Consider the following 22,293-nt stretch of genomic DNA (forward strand, 5'->3'; position numbering starts at 1 on the left):
GCACGAACTCAGAGTCACCATGTGGAGAGCCTGTGCCGCCTGCCCTGGGCCAGGAGACCCAGTGCCACAGTTGGCTGACAGCAGTCCGCCAAGTGGACACTTGGAGAGGCCGAAACCCCGGCTGGTTGCTTGTGGCGGACAATTTCAACACCAGGACCCCGTACAACGCCGTCTTCTGTCCCTCCTGTGATCACTTGCTTCACAGAGGCGAGCATCACACACACACACACACACACACACACACACACACACACACACGTGCACATACAGCCTATAGGACATGTAACCACGGCCACAAGCAACTGTGTATCGGATTCCAAGCACACGGCTACACTGTCACGACTTGAGCCACACGGCTCCCGCTGGGAGGAGGGGTCCAATACGGCCACGCTGCCCCCAGGGGGACATCCATGACCAGGGTACCCGCCTCAAGCCAGCCCAGCACCGTCACTTCCGATCTCAAGTTCCCCTGCCGAGCCAACAGACGAAGGATGGCATCTTCGGCGAACATTCCCATTTCTGGGATTCAGCGAGGTTGAAGGTTCTTTTCTGAGTTTTAACCTCACACGATTCCTCTCCACGTGTGCGCATGCTCGGTTCTTCCAGTCTCCTCCTCGAACAGCCGTCCCCTACCAGCAGCTCAGAGCGGCTGCCAACAGAACACTGTCCACCTGCTCCCAGGCTGCCTTCTGCTCCCTGGCCGGACCTACGGCATCCCGAGTGGGGGGTGCCCTGCCCGTCAGATCGACAGATGTTCTCATTCGTGACTCCTTCCCCCAGAGTCATCGGACAGCTGCTGACCCGCGCTTTTTTCTATCTGTGTTTTTGTTTGCTTTTCTTTAAAGCACGTGAATTATTTGATGCCCCAGATCTTCCTCTGAGGCCTGCGCCCAGGTGGGCAGAGTCGGCTTCTCTGTGTGACTGTTCCTACTGGTGCTGGGACCGGCCTCGGCCCCCTGCCACAGGGAGGCCCCGTTCTGCATCCTGTGTCAGCCACCCTGACGGAAGGACGGAGGGAGGGCACCGGGGTCGTGCTTCTGTCCTGCTGTAATTCTAGTGAGACCATAACCCATGACCTCAGCGAAAAATGTGTTTGAGGCTCTCCCTTCATTCATTCACTCACTCACTCATTCATTCGCTTGGCGCCTCCCAAAGGCAGAGGGAACATAAGGGCCGGGCCCTGCCCCTAGGAATCCTGGGTCTGCAGGGGGGATCCCCCAGCCAGTGCTGTGGGGTCTGCGAGCGCAGGGCGAGGGTGGGGAGGGAGCGCGTGTGCCCGCCCGGGCTCACCTCCGGGTGTTTGCGCCGGATGTGTCTGCTCATGGAGGCCCTGGTGGACACCTTGGTCCCGCACAGCTGGCAGCTCTGCGCCTCCACTTTGTCGTGCGTGAGCTGCACGTGCTTCTGCAGCATGTACTCGGTGACGTACTTCTTGTCGCACACGGAGCATGTCCACTGCTTGCCCACTGCCCACGCACATGGGGAGGAAGACACAAGCCCGGGTCACCAGCCGGGTCGGCCCGTGACCCACGGGACAGGTGGAGGGACAGGTGGCCCAGGCTAAGATGAGCAGGACGGCGGCCTTCCTCCCGAAGCATGGCGTGGGATGCTGCTCCAGCGTTGGAAAATTTGGGAGTGGACATTGGAGATTCCAGGTGGGCTGACCATTAGGGGGCAAGGGGCCACCCACGAAGGCAGGACAGACCAAACACTCTGAAAAAGGCCTGCCCTGCAGAGCAGGTGGACAGCTATCCCCTCCCTGCACACGTGGGGGCGGGAGGGGCGCACCAGGGACCGCGGCGAGGGGCCGAGTGCCAGGCCCGCTGCCCTGCTTACCTGTGTGGATGAGCTTGTGGGTCTCCATCGTGTTCCTCTCACTGAAGGTCTTCCCGCACAGCTCACACATGAAATCTTTAATCCCTGCAGGAGAGGCGCGCTGACCTCAGAGGCTCCCACAGGGTTTTAACCGGACCCCTTGGCCAAGGGTCTCCGTGTGCGCAGAGGCCGTGGTGCGGCAAGGGGATGGCCAGGGGACCCCACAGCACAAATGGTGGCTCCCACACTCAACCGGACAGTTGGGCGGCTCAGCAGTGCCTCCCTCAGTGGGGCTGGCGAGGCCACCGGGCCCCAGGCCCTCCGTCCGCTCTGCACCAGCAGAACCATGCAGTCAGCCTCCCTCGGCACCGCATTTCTGAAGTTTTCCGGGGCTCCACGTGTTTCGCCCCAGACCCAAGAGCTCATCCGTCTCTCAGGGGGGCCATGAGGAAGGTGGGCGAGCAGGGAAGCTGGACCAGACAGGGCAATGCTCGAAACCCAGTTTGTGGGGGACACAGGGAACCATGGGAAAGAAGTTTCACACAGACACAGCCGGTCAGCAGGGTTCCTGTCCCTCAGTTCCCGTGTCCCCTGCTCCTCTCTCTCACACGTGCTCATCCACACGCCCGTCTCTCCTGAGAAGGAACTCGTAGTTGATACACAGGCTGTCTTTTCCCTGCCGCATCACAAGCCTCTAAGTAAATTAACACATACGTTGACTTAACAGGTGCGCTGTTCCTTCTTGGGGATGCACAGACACTTGGGACATTCCAGTGTCTCCTGCCCCAGACAAAGCGGTGGTGGACAGCTGGCCCCGTGCGGTCAGTTCGTGGGCACCCGCTCGGGCACACGGCCGCATGCAAGGCGTGAGCAGGGCAGCCCTGGGAGAGCTCAGCAAACGCGTGGATGGTGACTGTGGGGGCACGTGGGCGGCGCCTTGCCGATGGGGTGCCCGCTGGGAGGGGACGGTCGCCAGCAGAGGCAGCGCCCAAGAGCCCAGCTACAATGAGCAGAAGCCACGGGCAGCTCCCTCCCTGCCGTTCCCGGCTCCCCGACCGGCCCGGCACCGCTGCGGACTCACCCGTGTGCCGCTTGTAGTGCTTCAGCATGTTGACCTTCTGCGCGAACTTGCGGTGGCACTCCTTGCACTCGTACTCCTTGATGCCCTTGTGTAGCTTCATGTGGTGACGCAGCGCGTGCTTGGTCTTCATGCCTGCCGCGGACGCGCGCACTGAGCTGGCCGCCCGCCGCACCAAGCCCCTGCGGCGCCTGTGACCCCCCCACGCGCCCCCACCGCACCTGCGCCCCCGTCCACGGAGCCTGCATCCCCGCCCCGTGCCCATGCCCCCATGTGTTCCCCGCTGTGGCGCCCGTGCCCCCCCATGTACCCCCCACAGTGCCTGTGCCTCCCACGTGGCCCCCATGCCCGCAACCACCACGCACGCGGTGCCCCCACGTGCCCCCCACGGCGCTCGCATCCAGGATCCCTCACAGTGCTCGCACCCCATACTCCTAAACGGCCCATGATGCAGACCTGCAACAGTGCCTGCCCCCCAACCCAGGCCAGGACACCACCCCAGTGCCCACACCCCCATCCCACACCTAGACCACACCCCACAGTATCCGCACCCCACTCCACACACTGCCTGAACCCCCCACAGGATCCCGTCTGACCTGGACCCTCGGGCAGGCACAGGTCTCGGAGGGGATAGAACAAGACAAGTGGGAGTCAGGGTGTGGGGGTGACTCTCCTAGAGGACCCCCTCCGCCAGGGGCGAGACGGGCACTGATGCCCTCAGAGGCCCTTAGGGATTTACTGTCCCTGTGGAGAAGCTCACCTTCTCAGGAGCCTGTGCAGACCTAAGGGTCAGTGCTCACAGCAACAGGGGTGAATGTGACCAGTGTGACACAGCCCAGTTATCTGAGGGTGGGGGAGGGGGGTCAGCCTGCCCGAGCTGCTGTGGATCCCAACGGCGCGAACACTGAGATGAGAAGTCAGTGCTCCGGCCTGCCGATGCCGAAAGGTGTGGGCTCCAACCTTCACACCGCCTCTAGCTCAACGCCCCTTCGCTAAAGGACGGGTGACAAATTACAGCCTCACCAACTTGGGCCAGTCGAGAAGGGATGTCCCTGGTACATGGTGTGAGTCAGTGGCAGGGGGCCTGGTATAGGGTGGGAGTCAGAGGCGGGGTGGGCTGGTCCCCTATGGGTGGGAGTCCGCGGTGGGCGTCCCAGTCCAGGACGCCCACTAGGTGGGCAGGGCTGATGGGGAGCACTAAGGGGGCCGCGGAGCAGGTGGGTGGTGGTTCCCATGCACAAAGCCAGCAGCGTCCAGTCCTGCCGGCCACAAACTGAACTGGGCAGGGGCAGTGGGCAGTGGGCAGCAGACTTGGAACCACACAGAGATGACCAAAGGGGCAGCGGAGCGGGGCAGACGCAGCCCACCTCCAGGACCGTCCTCGGGGACAGCCGTGGCAGATCACAGTGCCTGACCAGAGTCCCACCAGGTTCCCAGAAGACTGCCTGTGCCAGGGAGGTGGAGCTGGGTCTCAGCCAGCCCTGGCCCCTAACAGACCCCAGCCTGCCGGAAGCCACAAGAACTGCCCCCACCCGAGCCAGCAGACAGGCAGGAGCCTGGGTGACCGTCCACCAGAAAAGGCTTTGGAGGCTACAGGACAGGAAGACACAGGCGGGCCCAACGCTGACTTCAGAACAGCACTTGCCCCTTAAAAAATTATTTTTAACTTTTTGATGAAAAAAGTCCCACAAACTCCGTGAAAAAGCTACCGGCAACGAGAGGTCAGCCCCGAGGATGGCGCTCAGCAGCGCCACCAGGTCCCACGGGCACCCGGGGACACTGCTGAGCGCGTTCGGTTACTCAGAATGCCCCTGCCCCCCGCCAAGGTGCGGTCCCCTCTGTCTGTGCCACCCTTGCCCTTCACCTCGACACGTGGTCTGGCCGGTGCAAACCTACGGCCATGCCGCGCTCAGCACTCAGCCCCGCTCCCAGCCGGTGTCTGTCCATTCTCAGACACCTGCCACGCCAGCGCCTGCCACGGGACCAGCTCTGCTCTGAGGGCCAGAGGCTGGGCTGTGCGCCAAGCCCGGCCTCAGCTGCACATGGATAGGGCCAAACAGAGGCCAAGCACCACATGGGAAGGGATGAAGAGAAGCAGGATGGAGCAGGGACAGGAATGGAAGGAATGGATGCGGCCCAGAAGCTAGCTCATCCCGGGGGACAGACGGGGGTCTCCTTAGAGGACGCATCTAAACAGCAGTCCGGAAGGAGTGTGGGAGGGGCTGAAAGCTACTTGGGGGAACGGCATTTCTGGTGGAGGGAACAGCCAGTGCAAGGGCCCTGAGGACAACGGAAATAGCACCCATGTTTCGAGCTACTCTCTGTCACAAACAGTGCTACGTTATGTTTTAACTGCAGCTAACAGCACCCAGCAGCTCACTCCAACTGTAGCAATATACACTCCCACCCAAGGTCCACGAGTCCGCCTGCCTCCTTCCCTTCCCCTGCACCGGCTGCCCCCAGGCTGTGCCAGGCATAGGGGCATCTTGGGTCTGGCCTTGATGGCACCATGGCAGAGAAGACGAACAGAAGAGAACCAGTCCCTGCTGTCTTGCCCCACACCTACATCTCTCCCACATGCATCTAAAATGAGCGGATTCTACGTTACAAAATAACACACGGTCATAAAAAGAAAATGCATAGAAGGAAAGACTCCCCATTCTGACCCCCATCGCAGCCCGCATCAGTGACAAACAGCACTTCTCTTTCCGTTTTAAAAAAGATCTGCGAACAGCTTTAAAGTAAGCACGACTGCCACGCGGTGGAAATCTGAAGCCTCCTTCTGTTGGGATCTGGATTCACTCTGCATCCCATTTACAACTTACTCTGGGCCAGCTGCTGGGGTTTTAAATGGGTAGAATTCCCAGATCTGGAACGGGGTGGGGGGCGGCCCTCTTTACATCTTTAAATCCCCGGTGGCTTTCTGCATGCAGGTCCCACAGCTGTCTCCCCAGGGCCTGTCCCAAATACTTCATGGCACGCCGAGCGATTCGGAACCCGGTATTTTCCTGGGTATCCTGACTCCTCCTGCTGCTGGGGCTGAAACTCCCGTCATTCCTAACAGCCTCTCCCCTGAATAAATCCCAGGCAGGCCTAGGATTTTGGGGGAAAAGAAGTAAAGTAACAAACATTAATCAAGAGTATTTCCTGCAGCACTGTTTGTAATGAAAGAAGACAAAAAAGCCCTTAATACAGAAGCAAAGGTCTGGTTACAGGAATCTGCAGGACAGAGCCCCTATCAAGGTTCTGAGAGCCACATTAAGGCCATTTTACCCATTCTGACATGAAAACGCTCTGAAATGAATTTCTAAGTAAATAAAAAAGCAAAGTACAAAAAAAACCCCAGATAAACACAGGCATTTGCTTGTACGTGGTAATAACTAATCTGAAAGCAAACTGACCACACCGATAATTTAATTTGTGTGAAATAACATGTTAGTCCAAGTACTAACACCAGCACTTATAAAAAGTCTTCAGAATTCGTGGACAAAATCCCGGAACTAAATTTTAAGTACACTTCTGATATGACCAAGTATATAACATTGTAAGATGTGACTCTGACCTCAGTGCCCACCCTGGGCAGCTGCCCCTGTTCTGCCAGGCCCCCTGGGGGAACCCAGGTGTGGCGTCTGGGCATCCCTACCAGGTCTACCTCTCACCCTCCCTGTCTCTTGTGGTTCCCCACAAGTGAGGAAAGGGGCTGGGAGAGCCAGGACATCACTAAGAGAAGCACAGAGACTTCTAGAATGTTCCTGCGGAATGGTGACAATGGTTCTCCAGAGCGTAACGGGTCTGAGGTGGGAGCGACAACTTCACCTTGCGTGCCACTTTGTTTGGGGCTAGGGGCCTGCACTGCTTTTCCAGGGAAGGAATCTGTGCATTTCCTTTGCACAAAGTGACCCTGGGGGACGGACAAGAAACCGTCACCTCTGGAGAGGCAGATGGGGGTCAAGGGCAGGGCGGGGGCAGGGGGAGGATCACGTTTTGCTTTCCCTGCAGGTCACTCTTCCGAGCTTCTGTGTGTCGTCAATTTTACACCTGCTAACGGCTTACCCAGGGAGAGGCACGGTAAGACACTGGTGTTCTCTTCGGTCTCTTTTTGTTTAATTTAAAAAACCAATTGAAGGAAAAAGAAAGGCTTTATAAAAATGCACAATTTTTAAAGATATAACAGCAAAGCCAACAGCCCTGATGTGCCCTGTGTCCCTGCGGGGACGGTACTGCTGCCACTGCCACAGACAGCGCTGGTGGCCGCTGGTGACAGCCTGAGAAGCTCCGCACTCCCTTTCTTCTACACGGTTTTGTTTTGTTTAAACAGGAATGGGTTAAACACTTACCATGTAGCAGGATGACCTTTTCTCCCCATTTTACTTAGGAATGTGAGATATTTTGTTAAGTTTATTATTGTTCAACTAATTTTGTCTGATTAAAATGAAGGTCACAGTCCTCGCTGGTCACAATAAATCACTGTTTAACACGTCACTGCTTCCGGTTAGCAGGCGGTGAGAGCTGGGGATTCTGCGTGTGTGTGCAGAACACACGGCGGTTCTTAGAATTACTCGGTGCTTCCCAGGACCCTTGGCCGGGCTGCTTGCCCACTTTAAAACTCATCATGTTCTCTCCTTGTAACGGTCCTATTTTCCCTCTAACCTCTCACTTAAATCCTGTCCTGGCAGGCGCTCCCTGGCTCCATGTGCTGGCTGCGCCCGCAGGTGACAGCCCAAGCTCGTCCGGACCGGTGCCCCCATACCTTTCCCGTCCCCCCGTACCTTTCTTGCGTCTGCCCTGTGCCCACTCAATCCGCGTGCCCCCGTACCTCTCCCGCGCGTGCCCCGCGCCCACCCAGCCCTGCGCCCGCTGGGCCGTGCCCCCCTCATCTCTCCTGTGCATGCCCCGCGCCCACCTGACCCCACATCCCCGTACCTCTCCCGCACCCGCCCTGCACCCACCCAATCGCGCGTCCTCGTACCTCTCCTGTGCGCACCCCAGGCCCACCCAGCCCCGTGCCTGCCGGGCCCCATGTCCCCGTACCTCACCCGTGCCCGACCAGCACCCACCCAATCGCGGGTCCTTTTACCTCTCCCACGCACGCCCCGCGCCCATGCAGCCCCGTGCCCGCCGGGCTCCGGGCCCCTACACCATCCCTCTCCTGTGCGTGCCCCACGCCCACCCAGCCCCGCGCCCACCCAATCCACGCGTCCCCGTACCTCTCCCGTGCGCACCCCGCGCCCGTACCTTTCCCGCACTCGGCACACAGGTACTCCCGGATGTTGTCGTGCACGCGCATGTGCTCCTTCAGCATGTCCTTCCGCGCGAAGGACTTCCCGCACTGCTCGCAGGCGTGGCTCTTGACACCTGAGCAACAAGAGCATCAGAACGTGAACCCGCAGGCCCGTATCCGCGCTCACAGCACAAGGACAGCGAAGGAGGAGCGTCGGGACAGGAGCACAGCGCGCTGCCTCCAGCGCTCCCTCGGCCTGCACAGAAGCCTACCGCGGGCTCCAGGGCGCTGGGAAAGTCCCCGGGACCCGGGGCCATGGGGCAGGGGTCCAAGCCGGGGTCAGAAGCGGTGACAAGGACCCCAGGACGGGAGAAGCCAGAAAAAGGCATGGAGGAGGGATGTGCGGCTGCGGGAGCAGGGAGCACGAGGACACCCCAGCCGGCCTGGTCCCCGCGGCAGGGCCCTACCCGTGTGGATGAGTTTGTGCCGCTCCAGATTCCCGATGCTGTTGAAGATGCGCCCGCAGATCTCACACGGGTGGATGTACCTGGAGGCGGACGGGAGCCTCAGCAGGCCGGCGGCCGCAGCACCCCACCCCCACGCCCTGCCTGGGCTAAGGGCAGGCAACAAAGCCGCTACCGGGGCAAGATGCACGAGGACTTCCACCTCCAACAGGGCTGAACGGTGCCCCTCAAAAGGCACAAGCCGCTGCCCTGATACTCAGCACCTCAAACCCCAACCGCATTTGGAAACGGTCTTTACAGAGGTCGTCACGTGAGACACAAGGTCATGGGGGCGGGCGGGGTAGGAGGACGGGTGTCCTTAGGCCCCAGACGCACACAGATGGAAGACCACGTGAGGTCACGGGAAGGTAGCTTCTGCCCGCCAAGCAGGGAGGCCCAGAACTGCTGCCCCCTCCAGAAGGAGCCAGCCCCGCCGACCCCTCGATCTTGGGCCCCCAGAACTGAGACGGTGCACCTCACTGCTGGGGCGAATTGGGGGCCCTGTGCCCGGCAGCCCGAGCCCGCTACTCCAGCCTCTGCCCGGGGCCGCTGGCTCGCGGCTCTTGAACACAGCACTAAGCATGGGCTACAGCAGCCGCGGGGCTGCACCCCAGGAGCCTGACCCCGGTGGGGGGAGGGGGTTTCTGGTGGCTCTGTCAGCAGGCCGGGAAGCACCCTGTTATGCTGTGAGGCCAGCAGGGCGAGGGAGACAGGACCCACGACGCACAGGACGGGCGAGGTCGGCCCGCTTCCCTCCAGGCCCAGCCGCGGGGCTCCCCGGGGAGACGGACTCGGCGTCAGAGCAGCTGCCTCCCCTCGGGGAACGTGCCCCCCCCACCATGGCATGAGGCCAGCCCCTGCAGCCCCCAGCCCCCGGCGGCCTCCTCACTTCTGCACGTTGGGGTCTGGCAGGTTCTCTCGGTGGATGACCATGTGAGCGTGGTACGTGGCCTTGAGGGCGAAGCGGCGGTTGCAGATGCTGCAGCCGTAGCCCTTCTCCTTGTGGACCTCCATGATGTGCTTCAGGTACTCCTTCCCCCGGCCGAAGGTCAGCTGCCAACGGGCGCACCCGTCACCCCCAGATCACCCCAGCTGGTGGCCTCCTGGCCCCCAGCTCCGGAGGACCCGCCGCACACCGAGGCGCCCCAGCCGGAAAGAGAGGGATGCCTCCAAGTGTGGAGTGCGCAGGGGTGCTGGAGGCGGGCGCCCGCTGACCTGCCCTCCAGACCGGCCCACCCCTGGGCCTCTCAGCTCCCCACCCAGTTGACCTCCACCCGCCGGCCCTGAAGGCTCCATACCAGGTGCTGCGACGAGCACAGAGCTGCCTGGTCTGCGGCCGCCAAAGCCTCACACAGGGACCTGCGCTCCCAGGCCGGTGGCTGCAAAGGTGCAGCTCGGCCACCAGCCACCGGCCCCCACCCAGGCCGGCCCCTCGGCGGCGTGCAGGTCAGCGCCCGGTCTGAGACCGTGGTCAAGAAGGGAGCCACCACCTCCGCCCCGCCCAGGAGGCGCGTGGCACGGGCCGGCTCCCACGCAGGCCTCTGTGCAGGATAACAGCCGGGGGGGGGGGGGGGGGGGGGGGGGGGGGGGGGGGGGGGCGGGGCGGGGGGCGGGGGCGGGGTTACCTGGCACCGCTTGCAGCTGTACTTGTGAGGCTCCGAGTCCGCGCTCGTGTCTGAGTTGTCGTCGTTCTCCTCCGAGGAGATGCCGATCTTGCCGATAAACTCCTCCCTCTGGTGGTCGTCCATCAGCGCGATGTCCTGGAGCGCAGGGCGGCAGAGGCGCTGACGGCTTAGTCGCGCCCCCGGCAGTAGCGGGGCTGCCCCACGCGCAGGAGGCAGCAACGCCTCTCGGCCGCCCGGAAGTCCCACGTGGGGGTCCTGCTTGCCGCCTCCCTCGGGGATCCCTGGGCCCCTGTGTGCACCCCACATCCCGGCAGGAAGCCCGCCAGGATCCTGCCTGCGTTCGCACGACCCTTCCCGGTCGGGACAGCCACGCTCACCAAGCCTCTGCCCTGCCTCCCTGGGTCGGAGCCTGGCCTGGGGCTGCCTGGCCTTGGGGATGCTAGTGTCCCCGGCTGTGATGGGATCAGTCACCCCCCTCGCCCCCCGGGAAGGGATCGGTCCTCTCTAAGGCCTGTTTCCATATGACCTGGCAGAGATTGTGCCAATAATTATTACTTCTCTGAAAAAGACCATGAGGAACACTTCAGTCGTCCCGTCACAGGTCAGAGAAGCTCCCGCGAGCAGCTGAGGGGCCCCACAGCGGGGCTGCGGCCAGGCCGGGCGGAAGAGGCCTTGCCTGCGGCCGGAGGGGGATGGGGGGCTTGGCTCCCCTGGATCTTGTCTACTCCTCGCCGGGACCCGGCGGACCTCCTTGCTGCGGCCCATTTCCTAGCCACGGCCGCCAGGGGGCGCACCATAGCCGGCCAGTCTCCCTCTTAGACAGGACCTGGGATTCCGAGAAGGGTGGACAGGCCTCCTTTGGGAAGTTCGCTATCCTGTCTGCCCCTTCCCTCCCGGAGCAGAGGGGAGGTTTTCACAAGGGCCTACTGTTGTGTTTCTTACTCAGGCTCCCGTTAGCGGAGAAGCAGCAGCACCTGCTGGAGGAAGGCTGCCCCAGGACGGGCGCTCAGACCAGCCGGGCCCTGCGCCTCTGCTGCGTCTCATCGAATCCTCGGGAAACCATCCTTTCCTGGCAGGTTTCCGGGCCCCCATTCCCAGGGCTCAGGTGGGGGCAAATGGAGGTCTAAGTCCCCCAAGCCCCGGCCGAGGCCCCCACATGCTCCTGGGCCCTTTCTCTGGCCCCAGCTTCGTCCACGTGGCTCAGCCCCTGCGCTGGGGGCGCCTCCCACACTCCTGCCTCGCCTCCTCCCCTGCCTTGGATTTCCACCTGCCCAGTGAAGCCCCAGCCCGCACCTGCGGCTGGAACTGCCAGGACCGGTCGCCACGCTGTGGCGCGTCTCTGGGGCCCGCGCTCACCGTCTCCATCTGCCCTCGGCACCACTTAGGATTTCCTCCTTTGCTCCCTGGATCGGCCCTTCTGCCCTTAACCATGACCCCGAATCCTCGCGGCACCCCCACTCCCACCTCCTTGCTGTCCTCACCAGGAAGCACCCAGAACGGAGGAACTGTCACGTGAGCCCCGCCGCAGGGGCCCGAGATGCGGCAGGGGGTCACGAGCGCCCGCCGGAAGACAGGCCAAGCGGACAAGTGTTTTGGGACGCTGGCCGCGAGGGCCTGCTACGCTGCCACGTGAGCTCCCTGGCCCAGGGCGGCGCTGGGCAGCACCTTGAAGTGGACGTGGATGTGGTCCCTGAGCACGTCCACGCGGAAGAACTTGCGGCCGCAGATCTCACAGGTGTACTTCTTGTCGCCGTGGGTCAGCAGGTGCTTGTTCATGTTGCTTCTGCAGGAGAACACCTGCGGGCAGAGAGGCGGGACCTCACAGACCGGAACCGGGCAGGGACACACCGGATGCCTGCCCGAGACCCGCCTCGGGGCTGGAGTCACGCGTGAACACGAGCCAGTGATGGTCTCAGTATGAGCCTGTGTTGCCCGGGGAACCAACTGTCCTCTCGTCTCCACTGGCAGTGCGATCTGCCTCCATTTTATTCACTCACTTAGATATTTCCCTAGGACGGGGCCTTTCAAGAAGGTGGAAAATCACAGAACTGGCCGGGATCTTCTGAGAGTCTGTACAGAGGGAGAGTGCCACCCTCAGGATGGGCACCAGGCTTCAGGCACAATTCATGCCAACTCTCCCAACCTGCTGTCTCTGGTCTAGTGCAGTGGCTAGCGCAGAGGCTCACACATGTCCCCATATACCCCCAGTGGGGCCGGGCTGGGATGCTGGGGCTGGGCTGGGATGCTGGGGGCCGGCTGGGATGCTGGGGGCCACGCTGGGATGCTGGGGGCCCCGTGCCCTCTGGCACAGAGCCCCAGGGATGAAATGGCAGCAGAGTCCACCTGCAGGCCCTGCTGATCTGAGAGCACCCATCTGGATGGCAAGTCCCAAGGGCACGTAGCCCAGAGAGCAGGTCTCCTCCAGCCTGCCTGACCCCACGCGCTGCAGGAGACCATGAGAGATGAATGAAGGGAAATGATTCACGAGGCACAGGAGGATAGTGTCTTCATGGGACTTCTCTTTTCCAGATTTTCAGGGTACTTGGGGCCAACGACCCTGTGACCACGGCCCTGGGGCGTTGCGTGGGAGGATGGGACAGTAGGGAAGGCAGGCCTCCTGGGGAGGGGCAGAGGCAGCAGGTATCACCAACAGCCCTGTCTTCTCAAGGCAGCGGGGTTAAAGACAAGACTCGGGAGCAGCCGAGATTTCAGCGTTAGAAACATCTGAGCTCTCTCCCTTCCTGTCCAGACCCTCCATGCAAACGCAATGAACGTGTCACTGAATAAAATGTGTCTGAACGCCAGTCAAGGGCTAGGTGGTTTCACACCTGTGATATACCAAGGGCATCGAAGGGACATGGTGCCTGTGCTCCCCGAGAGTCCGTGATTAAGGGCGGTTGACCAGGACTCACGGATACGGACAAGGGCTCCGTGGAGAGCAGGGAGGGTGACCAGGACACATGGACACGGACACAGGCTCTGTCCGGCGGACAGCAGGGAGGGTGAGACGGACACATGAACACGGACATGGGTGAGCAGGTGGTCTGCTCACCCCCCGCCCCCCAGCTGGGCCTGGCTGCCGGGCTCACGGGAAGACCCCCGGCACCAGCTCCCCCTCCCTCTAGCCTCACCAGCCCCCAAACCCACACTCCAGGGCACATGCCAACATGGGGCTCCCAGGCCATTCTATCCTGCTGACTGGTTTGCTTTGTGGTTTGAAAAAGGTCAGGAAATTCCACATGGAAACACGGATTTCCATTTTCTCCCTTGAAAAGGTCAAGAGAGGTGGCCATGTCACCCTGTGGCCGTGGGCTGGGCCGTGTCACAGCTGGCCGTGGGCTGGTAACCTTCACCTCTCTGGTGTCCAGACCCGGGGACAGCGGGGCTGTACCCTGGCTTCAGGGCCCCAGCACCCGGCGCTCTGGGGGAGGGGGCCGGGACTGGGGGAGGCTGAGACAGCAACAGCTCCCCTCCCCCCACCACACCCCCATGCGCCCATTGGTGGTCACACACCGCCCTCTTGTGGCAGCATGGAGCCCACGTGAGCAGCAGGTGCTCTGCATAAGGGAGGGACAGGAGCTCCAGCCCTGGGGACTGATGAGCTTTGCAAACTCCTGAGTCCTGGGGTGCGAGTCTGAGGGACGAGCAGCCACACTCTCGTTTCGCTCACAAAGAACAGCACCATTTTACGTGCAACCTGGCACACCCTGGACGGCAGTGCCGGCACGGGGTCCCGGCACGATGCTGACAGAAGGCCGCCCCGCCGGACACGGCCCCGGACGGCCCGCCTCAGAGGCACCTGCCCCTAAGGGTGGCGTCCCGCCTCGCTCACCCGGAGCGCCCACGGCCATGGGACGGGTCGGCACTTAGACCGGCTCTGCTGGGACGAAGGGAAGGCCCCGGGCCTCCCCGTGTCTTCAGGACCCCACACTCAGGTCCTCTGCCACAAGAACGCGTGGCAGGGCGCTGAGGAGGAGAGGGCGAGCTCCAGGAGGGGCTCAGGGGGAAAACCAGCCGCGGAGGAGAAGACACAGTCTTAGCTCACTCGCAGGAGACGCATCCCAGCATCATGCAAGGACAACGACAGTTTAAGACACACGTGGGCGCTGGCGCTCGCGACAGCCCGTGCATCTGTTTGCGCACTCAGAAACCTCTCCTGCAGCTCGGGGCCTTAGCTGCAGGCTGGGTGGGGCTCCCAGCTCGGTTCCAGAAGGGAGACCGTTACCTTGCCGCACACGGGGCATCCCGAAGGCTCCTTCTTGTAGCGGACCAGGTTCTCGCCACCAGCGTCCAGGTCTTCCCGCTTCACCCGCCGCACGCCTGGAACGCCCCCCACCAAGCGAGAGAGTGAATACACGGGAGCACACGCGTGCTGGGCACCTGCCGCTCGGCTGGCATGGATGCCTGGGCGGCGGGGGCAGGACTGGCGCCCCCAGTACGCACCACAGGAACCAGCGCTCCTTCGGGCACCAGGGCAAGAGCGGCCACATGCGCCCCCAGCAAACCATGGCACGGCTCGTGCTCCTGAAGTGTGTGAAAACACAAGGGGGTTCGGAGTTTTACGGTGTCGGAGAGCTACGCTGAGTGCACGCTGAAGAAAGGAGTCTCCTTCAATCCCAGCGCTCAAGGCCAAGGTAGGATTCTCAGGGATGACCGTTTTGGTCAAAAAGATACCGATATTCATCCTTGCAAATTAAATCAGTCAATCAGAATCAGGGAGAAAAACCAAGTGACAAGGGACTCCTTAAGGTTTGAAGACCTCACTGTTCATACCTGGGATCAAAATGGATTTCTAGAAGCTCACAGGAACAGGGTATCGTTCGATAAAAGAGAAATTCGGTCTCAGTGCCTTTCCACCCAGTGGACCCGTTCTGGACCATTCCTGCATCCCACCAAGGGACTGCAGAGCCGGACTTAAGAACGCCCAGTCAAGGGGACGTGAAAACCCATCATCCCCAAAGGCTCCCAGCGGCATAAAGTGCACCAGAGCAGAAGCAGTGGCTGAGACTAGGCTCTGACGGGAAGGGGAAGCACGAGCCTCGTCCATTCGTTCCTGCAGAAAATGATCAGCCTCGTGTGTCGGCTGTCAAACGTGGTGAAAAGTAGTTACAAGATGCAACCCGCGTGCCCGCCCGCCAGGAGACGCTGACCCCGGCAGGACCGCTGGCAGGTGGCGCGCAGGGCTTGGGGCTCCACCAGCAGAGGCTGGCGCGGCCACTCGCCAGCCTAGGGGGAAACCAAGGCACAGTGGGGCCTGCCCGGGGCCCTGCAGGCACAAAGTGGGCACCAGGTTCAGCAGGAGAGGCCCAGGTGCCCCCGCCCGAAGGGTCACAGAGAGAAAAGAGGTGCATTTCCCGAAGCCACGTGGGCGACAGCTGAGCAGAGAAGTGGGTGCGAAATTCCTACAGGAGGGACCCGTCTTCCTCGGAAGAGTCCGGATACGCGTCTACGCACAGCCGCGTGCCCCGGGTACACCCTGCACGCGACTCTGCTTTCTTTTCCAACACGCCTGAACGTCATCCCTAATCCTTTCTCAAATGGCTCTTCTCAAGCTTTTGCAGAAAGGTGCTGTGGCCAGCCAGGGCCGCTTACCGCGGGCTGGTCTGCAAGGGGGACGTGGCTTTTGGGGGACTAACCGGGACGATCACAACGAAGATGCCGATTCAAAGAGGGTCTGTCTGGGCCAGTTCTCCGAGAAAGTCTGGGCGGGAGTGCCCGGCTCACACCCGCGGTCCGGGCGCCCTCCCACGCGGCGCTCCCATCTGCCCTGCACGGCCACACCCAGCCCCATCCTAGCTCACCCCCCACAGTGCGGCCCCTCCCCCCACCCGCTGCTGAGCCCACCGCCCCAGGTTCCCCTGCAGCCGGCTTCCTGTCAGCCCCCAGCGGTAGGGGTCATCGGGGGCCCGCAGAGCGCCTGAGGGGCACGGGGGAAATTACATACGGCCCCAGCCGCGGCGTCTGCCCAGAACATTCTGCTCCGTGCCGAGGCTGCAAGGTCACCCCCTCCCCAATTTCATACGCTGTTTACTCCCCACTTTCTCTCCCATCAAAAGCATTTTCTCAAGAGAGTGAGAGACTCTGAAGAAATGCTTTTAAGGACTGCGTAGTCCTCAATGCTAGACAGTCCAGATTCCTAAAAGAAAAAAAAATAGAGTCCGGATTTCTAAAAAAAATAGTTAATAACAGAGTCCGGATTTTTCACCCTCTTGGCATGGGACACCCAGGATGTCTGGGGGTTCCCGCGAACACACCGTCGGCCCCCCGCCAGCACCGGGCTGGGCCTCGCCGAGCCGCGACGGACGGCGGCATCGCAGGCGGCACCCACGAGGCTGAGCCCCCGGCGCCGCGGCGCTTACCTTCCAGGTGCCGCCTCTGGTGGTCCAGCATGACGTCCTTGCGGTAGAACATTTTGCTGCAGACCTCGCAGGCGAACTTCTTGTCCCCGTGCTTCTTCTTGTGCTTGGAGAGGTTGCTGTTGGTGGAGAAGAATCTGAAACACATCTCACATTGGAACGTCTTGTCATCTGTCCGGAGAGCAAGCAGACACACGGCGGCTTTTAGGTCAACGGCACTCAAGACGGGATCGGCATCCTGGCCGTGGGGGCGCAGCGGCGAGGAGGCCCGGGGTCCGGGGGGCTGGGGGAGGGCAGAGCTGCAGGGGGGGCCAAGCCCCCTGGGAAAGGTGCCACCACCCTCGGCCGAGCACCGGGACCACACGGCGGAGCACACAAGGGGCCCGAGCCGGCTGGTCCTCGCAGAGGGAAGTGAACACCGGCTCCCCCGCTGGCCCCGCCCCGCCCCTGCCGCACACGCCTCCCTGGCATCTGGGGAGGTGTCCCCGGAGGAGCCAGGCCTAAAGGACCACCGGTCTGGGCCTTTTCCCTGCGCCTGACCCGACCGCGCCCCAACCCCTGGTCTCAGAGGAGGCGGTGTCCTTCCCCCGCCGCCCCGGGCTCCATCCCCGCTGCCCCTCCGGGGCCCATCTGCCCCATCCCTTCCCTGCCACCTGTCCCCATCCACATGCACAGACACCCAGGTTCTCCCACCGGGCACACAACTGTCTTCTAGGTCCCTCTTAACAGACACACACCCACACTCACCCAGACCTGACACACACACTCTCACACACACCCACACACCCCACACTCACACATACACACCTATACTCTCACATATTCCACACTCACCCACACATCCCACATTCTCATACACCCCATACTCTGACAAACACCGCACACTCACCCCCTCACACTCTCACACACCCACACTTGCACACCCACACTCTCATACAGCCACTCACACCCCACACTCTCACCCTCCGACACACACCCCACACACCCACCACTCCGACAAACACCTCACGCTCTCATACGCCCCCACACTCTCAAGCCCCACTCACGATCCCGTACAACCACACACGCACACCCCCCCGCGCACATGCCCCCACAACCCCAGGCTGGCATTTATCAGCAGCGGTGAGCCCCCACCCCTGAGCAGGTGGCCCGCGTCCCGGGGCCTGCAAGCCGGGTAAGGGGCAGTGCTGTCCTTGGGCTCCGGCCTCCTCTGTCGCGAGCACCGGCAGGTGCAGGCGGAGAACCCACTTGCAGCTGTTCCCGAGGGCTCAGCGGCCGGAGGCCAGTCCGCCCCATGCAGGCAGCCATCCCTGTCGTGGGGCGGGCGCATCCCCAACTCAGGAAGCCAGACAGGCGCCCGGTCCCAACTGTAACCTGCCACCAGCAACCCCTGCCCTCGAGGTCTATATCTGTGTTTCCACAAAATGCAGCAACGAAGAGCAAATGCCTGTTACCGGGGACCTGGTGGGGGTGCGGGGTCACGGGGGGGTTGCAGGGACAATGGGGGAGGGGAGGGGGGAGGCTGGGGGAGCTGGTGGGGGTGCAGGAAGACTGCAGGGAGGCAGTGTTTGTCTGGGGGAGCCGAGCGGCCCGGGAGGCTGACGGTGCATGCTTTGCTCGAGGGCTTGGGCGTGAGCCCGTGCTGCTCTCCAGCTCTGCCTAGACAGTCAGGGACAACGGGAGGACCACTGAGATGAGCTCTGGGGACAGGTCCTGCTGAGCAAACGCCTGAGCAAAACCCATCCGTCTACACATCTCCAAAAGCTCCTGCCTGCGTCACAGAAATCTGCGGTTTGACAGTCCACGGAGGACACGTTCCCTTAACGTGAGTGCGGTGGAAAAGTGTGAGGCTGCAGATGATGCGTTACAGAAAGGACCCCGGTTTCCTGGTTTATTCTATTTTCTGTCTGAAACTCCTAACCTTGGAGAGTGATTTGGTGCAGCTCTGCTATTTCTGTGTAACGGAAAACAACACACGCCCAGTTAACGGATCAGAAGCTGGCGGGCACAAGGAGCGGCTCGGACTTCTTTTATTACTTTCTACTCCGCTCATTCTGCATCCAGAGAATCTGAGATCAGAGGGGACTAGTGGATCTTCCTCCCCCAGTGGCCGAGGGCGTGGACGCTGGAGGGGGGACGGCGTGGGGGCGGCACAGAGACCCCATGGCCTCTCCTGCAGAACTGCAGGCAGCCACACAGGGCACCACCCCGAGTCTGGCCACACCGGCAGCCCGTGCTCCAGACAGACCCTGCACCAAAGGAGGCAGCGGGGGGGCTCTCCCCCAGATCTGAGGGGCTCTTGGGGTGCATAGCTCAGCATGCAGGGGTACAGCACACGGCTAGTTCGCTTGGAAGCTTCCGAGGCCACCCCTTCAGCCACAGCCAAGGATGCCGCAGGCAGGGAGCTCAGGGGAAACGGGATGCGCCCGCCACGCACAGAAGCCCCATCACGGAGCAAGGAGCGGCAAAGAGACAAGCCGTGGGGCCATCAGGAACCCCCAGACCCGAGCACACCTAGGGAGCCGCGGATGCCGGGAGCAGGTGCCGGCTGCCCATGGGGGTCTCTGAGAGACGAGGGGCCAAGAACCAACACAGACGGCTCAACAGGACCGGAGTTCGGAACTGAGGGGCAAGCCGGTGGGTCTCTATGCCCACTGCCACCGGGCCCAGCCTCTCCGTGGGGACTGGGATCATAAGCAGACAGGGCCTGACATGCTCGCCCAGGCCCACAGAGGCCACCAGCCACAGGCTGTCCAAGCACACGAGCGAGTGAGGCTCCAAACGGGGGACAGAAGTGGGCTCGCAGCACAGCTGGTCTGTGCCAGGCGGCCACCTTGCGCTGTTGTGGCTGCCACCAGGCGTCCCGGCTATTGGAGAGCGGACAGTGAAGGCGGCAGGGAGGCAGAGCTCTCCTCCCGAACCAGCCCCCCGCCACAGGTCCTAATCCCGGGGTCCTAGGACACTCACACACCTCTGCTCACTCCCGACCTCATGCCAGCCTCGGGGGGGGCACACACGGCCACCCGGGGGGACTGAGAGGGCGGCAGGCGCACGTCCCCCTTCCCATGGCAAGTTTCCAGCCGTGTCTCCTTCATGACAAGGAGCTGCTGTTCTGAAGCAAGTGCAGTAGAGGGAGACGACAGACGCGAGGTGGCGTGTCCTACCTGCTGCGGTGGCCGCGCGGCCCGAGGAGGACCCGCGAGGCGGGCGCCGCTCACCTGTCCTGCAGTTGTGGAACTCCAGCGCGCTCTCAATGCGGAAGGTCTTCTCACAAGTGCCACACCGGTACCTGTACTCGCCATCCACCTGGCGACAGCAGCACCATCAGCACGGGAGGGGACGGGGGGTGGCGGGCCACCTCGGCACACGCCCCCTGACCCGCGCGCCGGCATCTTCCGCGAGCCTGCGGTCCACACCGCTGTCTGCTCCTCTCCCACGTGGTTTAGGAACACGAGCCCGTTTCCACTCTTGCCGTCCAGGTGCCCAGGAAGAACGCCCCATTCCGGGAGCGCGGGGCAAACGCCAACCCGGGGGCCCTGCCGCCTCCTCCCCGGGGCCCGCTGCCCACTCCTGCCCCATGTCCTCCCCGCCTCCTCCTCCCGGCAGCCTGCCCTGCCCCCCGCCAGCTGGTCCTGCACGCCGGCCCCACGTCACCCCAGAAGCCGGTCCCACCCACCTCGTTCCTGCTGTGCTTGTAGGAGACGTGCTGCTTCAGGCTCTCCTTGCGGCTGAACAACTTGGCACATTCCTCACACTTAAACAGCTTGTCGCCTGCAAGCAGACCAACAAGGAGCCGGTTCGCAACTCCAGGTGTGTCCCTGGGGCGCGTGTCTGCGGGGTCCTCGGTAGCCCCTCCCCCGGCCCGTCCCCGGGCGGGCGTCTGCGGGCCGCGGCCGCGCGGGACTCACCATGCGAGCGCACGTGCCTGCTCAGGTTGCTGCTGTTCTGGAAGACCTTGCTGCAGATGCTGCACTGGTAGACCCGCCTGTGCTCGCCCAGCTGCCTGACGAGCTTCCTCCGGATGCCGTGCCGGCTCGACAGAATCAGGCTCCTCTTGAGGGTGATGGTGGTGCTCTGATGGTGCGGGAACCTGCCGGCAGACGCGCACCCAGTGAGACGGGGCAGACCGCACCACGGGAGAGAGAGTCCCAGGTCACTGTCATCTTGGAAAGAGCTCCTGCCAAACCTTCCTCGCGCGACGTGAGACGGGAGGGAAGGTACTTGGGTGCCGTGTCCGCCTCCGGGCATCCAGACGAGACAGACACCGTGTGTGTACAACGGCGTCCGTGTGGTCTGGGAGGCCACACGGTGACTCTGCACCTTCACTCTGGCCGCCAGGAAGCTCATGGCTCGGTCTACGCCCAGAACAACCCCAGCTGTGTGGTTTTTCTCACGGGGTCTGGCCTCTACCCTGCTTTATCCTTTCTCTGACCCTGATTTTTAAAGCTTCTGCTCTCTATGAAAGGTCCATCCGACAGTCAGCCACAGAAATGCCCTGGGCAAGAAGACGGGGCAGACAGAGAACAGGGGCCCCATGTCTGACAGCACGCTGGTCCCCACTGTATCTGCACGGGTTCCAGAAGCAACGGGACCAGGCAAGTTGTGAGAACTACAAGAGGCACGCCAAAAAAGGCCAAAAAAGAAAAGAAAATTTACCACCGGCTTATTCAGCATCACAGCAAAGATGTACCCAAAAATAAGCACTGGAATCTGAAGTATTTTCCTTATTCACAAAAATGAAAAGAAAAACACAGAACAAATTGTGAAAAGTGACAGAGATTCAAACACAGCCCGTTTTTGTTTTATAAAACAAAATGTCGTGAGCATCATTGCTCACGAAAGCCAACATGTGAAAGGAACCCAAGTGTCCATTGCTGGAGGGACAGATAACAAAATAGGACCCCTGCGTATGTCTCTGTGATGGGATAACGTCCGGCCTTCCCAGGGGGGTCAATCTGACAGCTGAGTGAGACAGCCAGTCGCAAAAGGACAGACACCACGCAGCTGTCCTCGTACGAGGAACCTAGGGACCCAGCGACCTCCTATAAGGCACTTCCTTCTTTGCAGAGACAGAGGTCGCAGGGCTGTCGGGGAAGGCAGAGTTTCCATTTGGGAAGATGGACAGGGGTGAAGTTCACAGAGCTACGTGCAAGGACTTAATGCCGCAGGACCGGGCACTTAAAAGTGGTTAAAATGGAAAATTTTAGGTGATGCAGGTTTCACTAGGATAAAAAATTTTTTTTTGCTTTTAACCATTTTCACAGAGAACATACGACTCTGGTCCTGAGTTTGGGAATGATCCTGCTGTTCCCAAGCACACCCGTGTCCCTCCACAAGGAGGGAGCCAGTCTCCCTGCCGGGGGTGCCTTCCTGTCGGGCGGTGCGCTGTCCGAACCGGCACCCTGGGCACTTTGACAGGACTTACTTCGGCACGGAACCGGTGTCGCCGGGGCTGGTGGCCAGCTTCCCCAGGACCAGCTCCATGATGCGGTCGTCTGGCGCTGCGGCCACGGGCTCGTCTGGCGGGACCTCAGTTACGATCTCGGCCACTGGCTCTGTGTGAATGGGCGGGACAGGCCATGTCACCGCCAGGGCAGGGGACTGGCCACAACCAACCCCAGAGGACACGCCAGAGCAGACCGCGGCCAGGCCAGGGCTGTAGGCACAGATCGCAAGAACCACACACAGAGGGAGA

At 61.9% G+C, this 22,293-nt stretch overlaps 1 protein-coding gene across 1 annotated transcript in view; it reads right to left on the minus strand.

Annotated features, from left to right (window-relative positions):
- The window catches only part of LOC111155715 (PR/SET domain 15), a 61,282-nt gene that overhangs the window by 5,683 nt on the left and 33,306 nt on the right, over positions 1-22,293 (minus strand). The window contains exons 8-21 of the mRNA XM_022516044.1: positions 22,024-22,153; positions 20,507-20,688; positions 20,275-20,369; positions 19,817-19,904; positions 16,602-16,769; positions 14,468-14,562; positions 11,908-12,039; positions 10,243-10,377; positions 9,507-9,670; positions 8,582-8,661; positions 8,129-8,248; positions 2,897-3,028; positions 1,837-1,920; positions 1,291-1,466 (exon numbers count right to left, since the gene is read on the minus strand). Of these exons, the coding sequence (XP_022371752.1) occupies positions 1,291-1,466; positions 1,837-1,920; positions 2,897-3,028; positions 8,129-8,248; positions 8,582-8,661; positions 9,507-9,670; positions 10,243-10,377; positions 11,908-12,039; positions 14,468-14,562; positions 16,602-16,769; positions 19,817-19,904; positions 20,275-20,369; positions 20,507-20,688; positions 22,024-22,153 (1,781 nt within the window). The remainder of the gene's footprint in view (positions 1-1,290; positions 1,467-1,836; positions 1,921-2,896; positions 3,029-8,128; positions 8,249-8,581; positions 8,662-9,506; positions 9,671-10,242; positions 10,378-11,907; positions 12,040-14,467; positions 14,563-16,601; positions 16,770-19,816; positions 19,905-20,274; positions 20,370-20,506; positions 20,689-22,023; positions 22,154-22,293) is intronic.

The sequence above is a fragment of the Enhydra lutris genome, unplaced genomic scaffold, assembly GCF_002288905.1.
Source record: "Enhydra lutris kenyoni isolate GAN:26980312 unplaced genomic scaffold, ASM228890v2 scaffoldscaffold43, whole genome shotgun sequence".
Classification (NCBI taxonomy): Eukaryota; Metazoa; Chordata; class Mammalia; order Carnivora; family Mustelidae; genus Enhydra; species Enhydra lutris.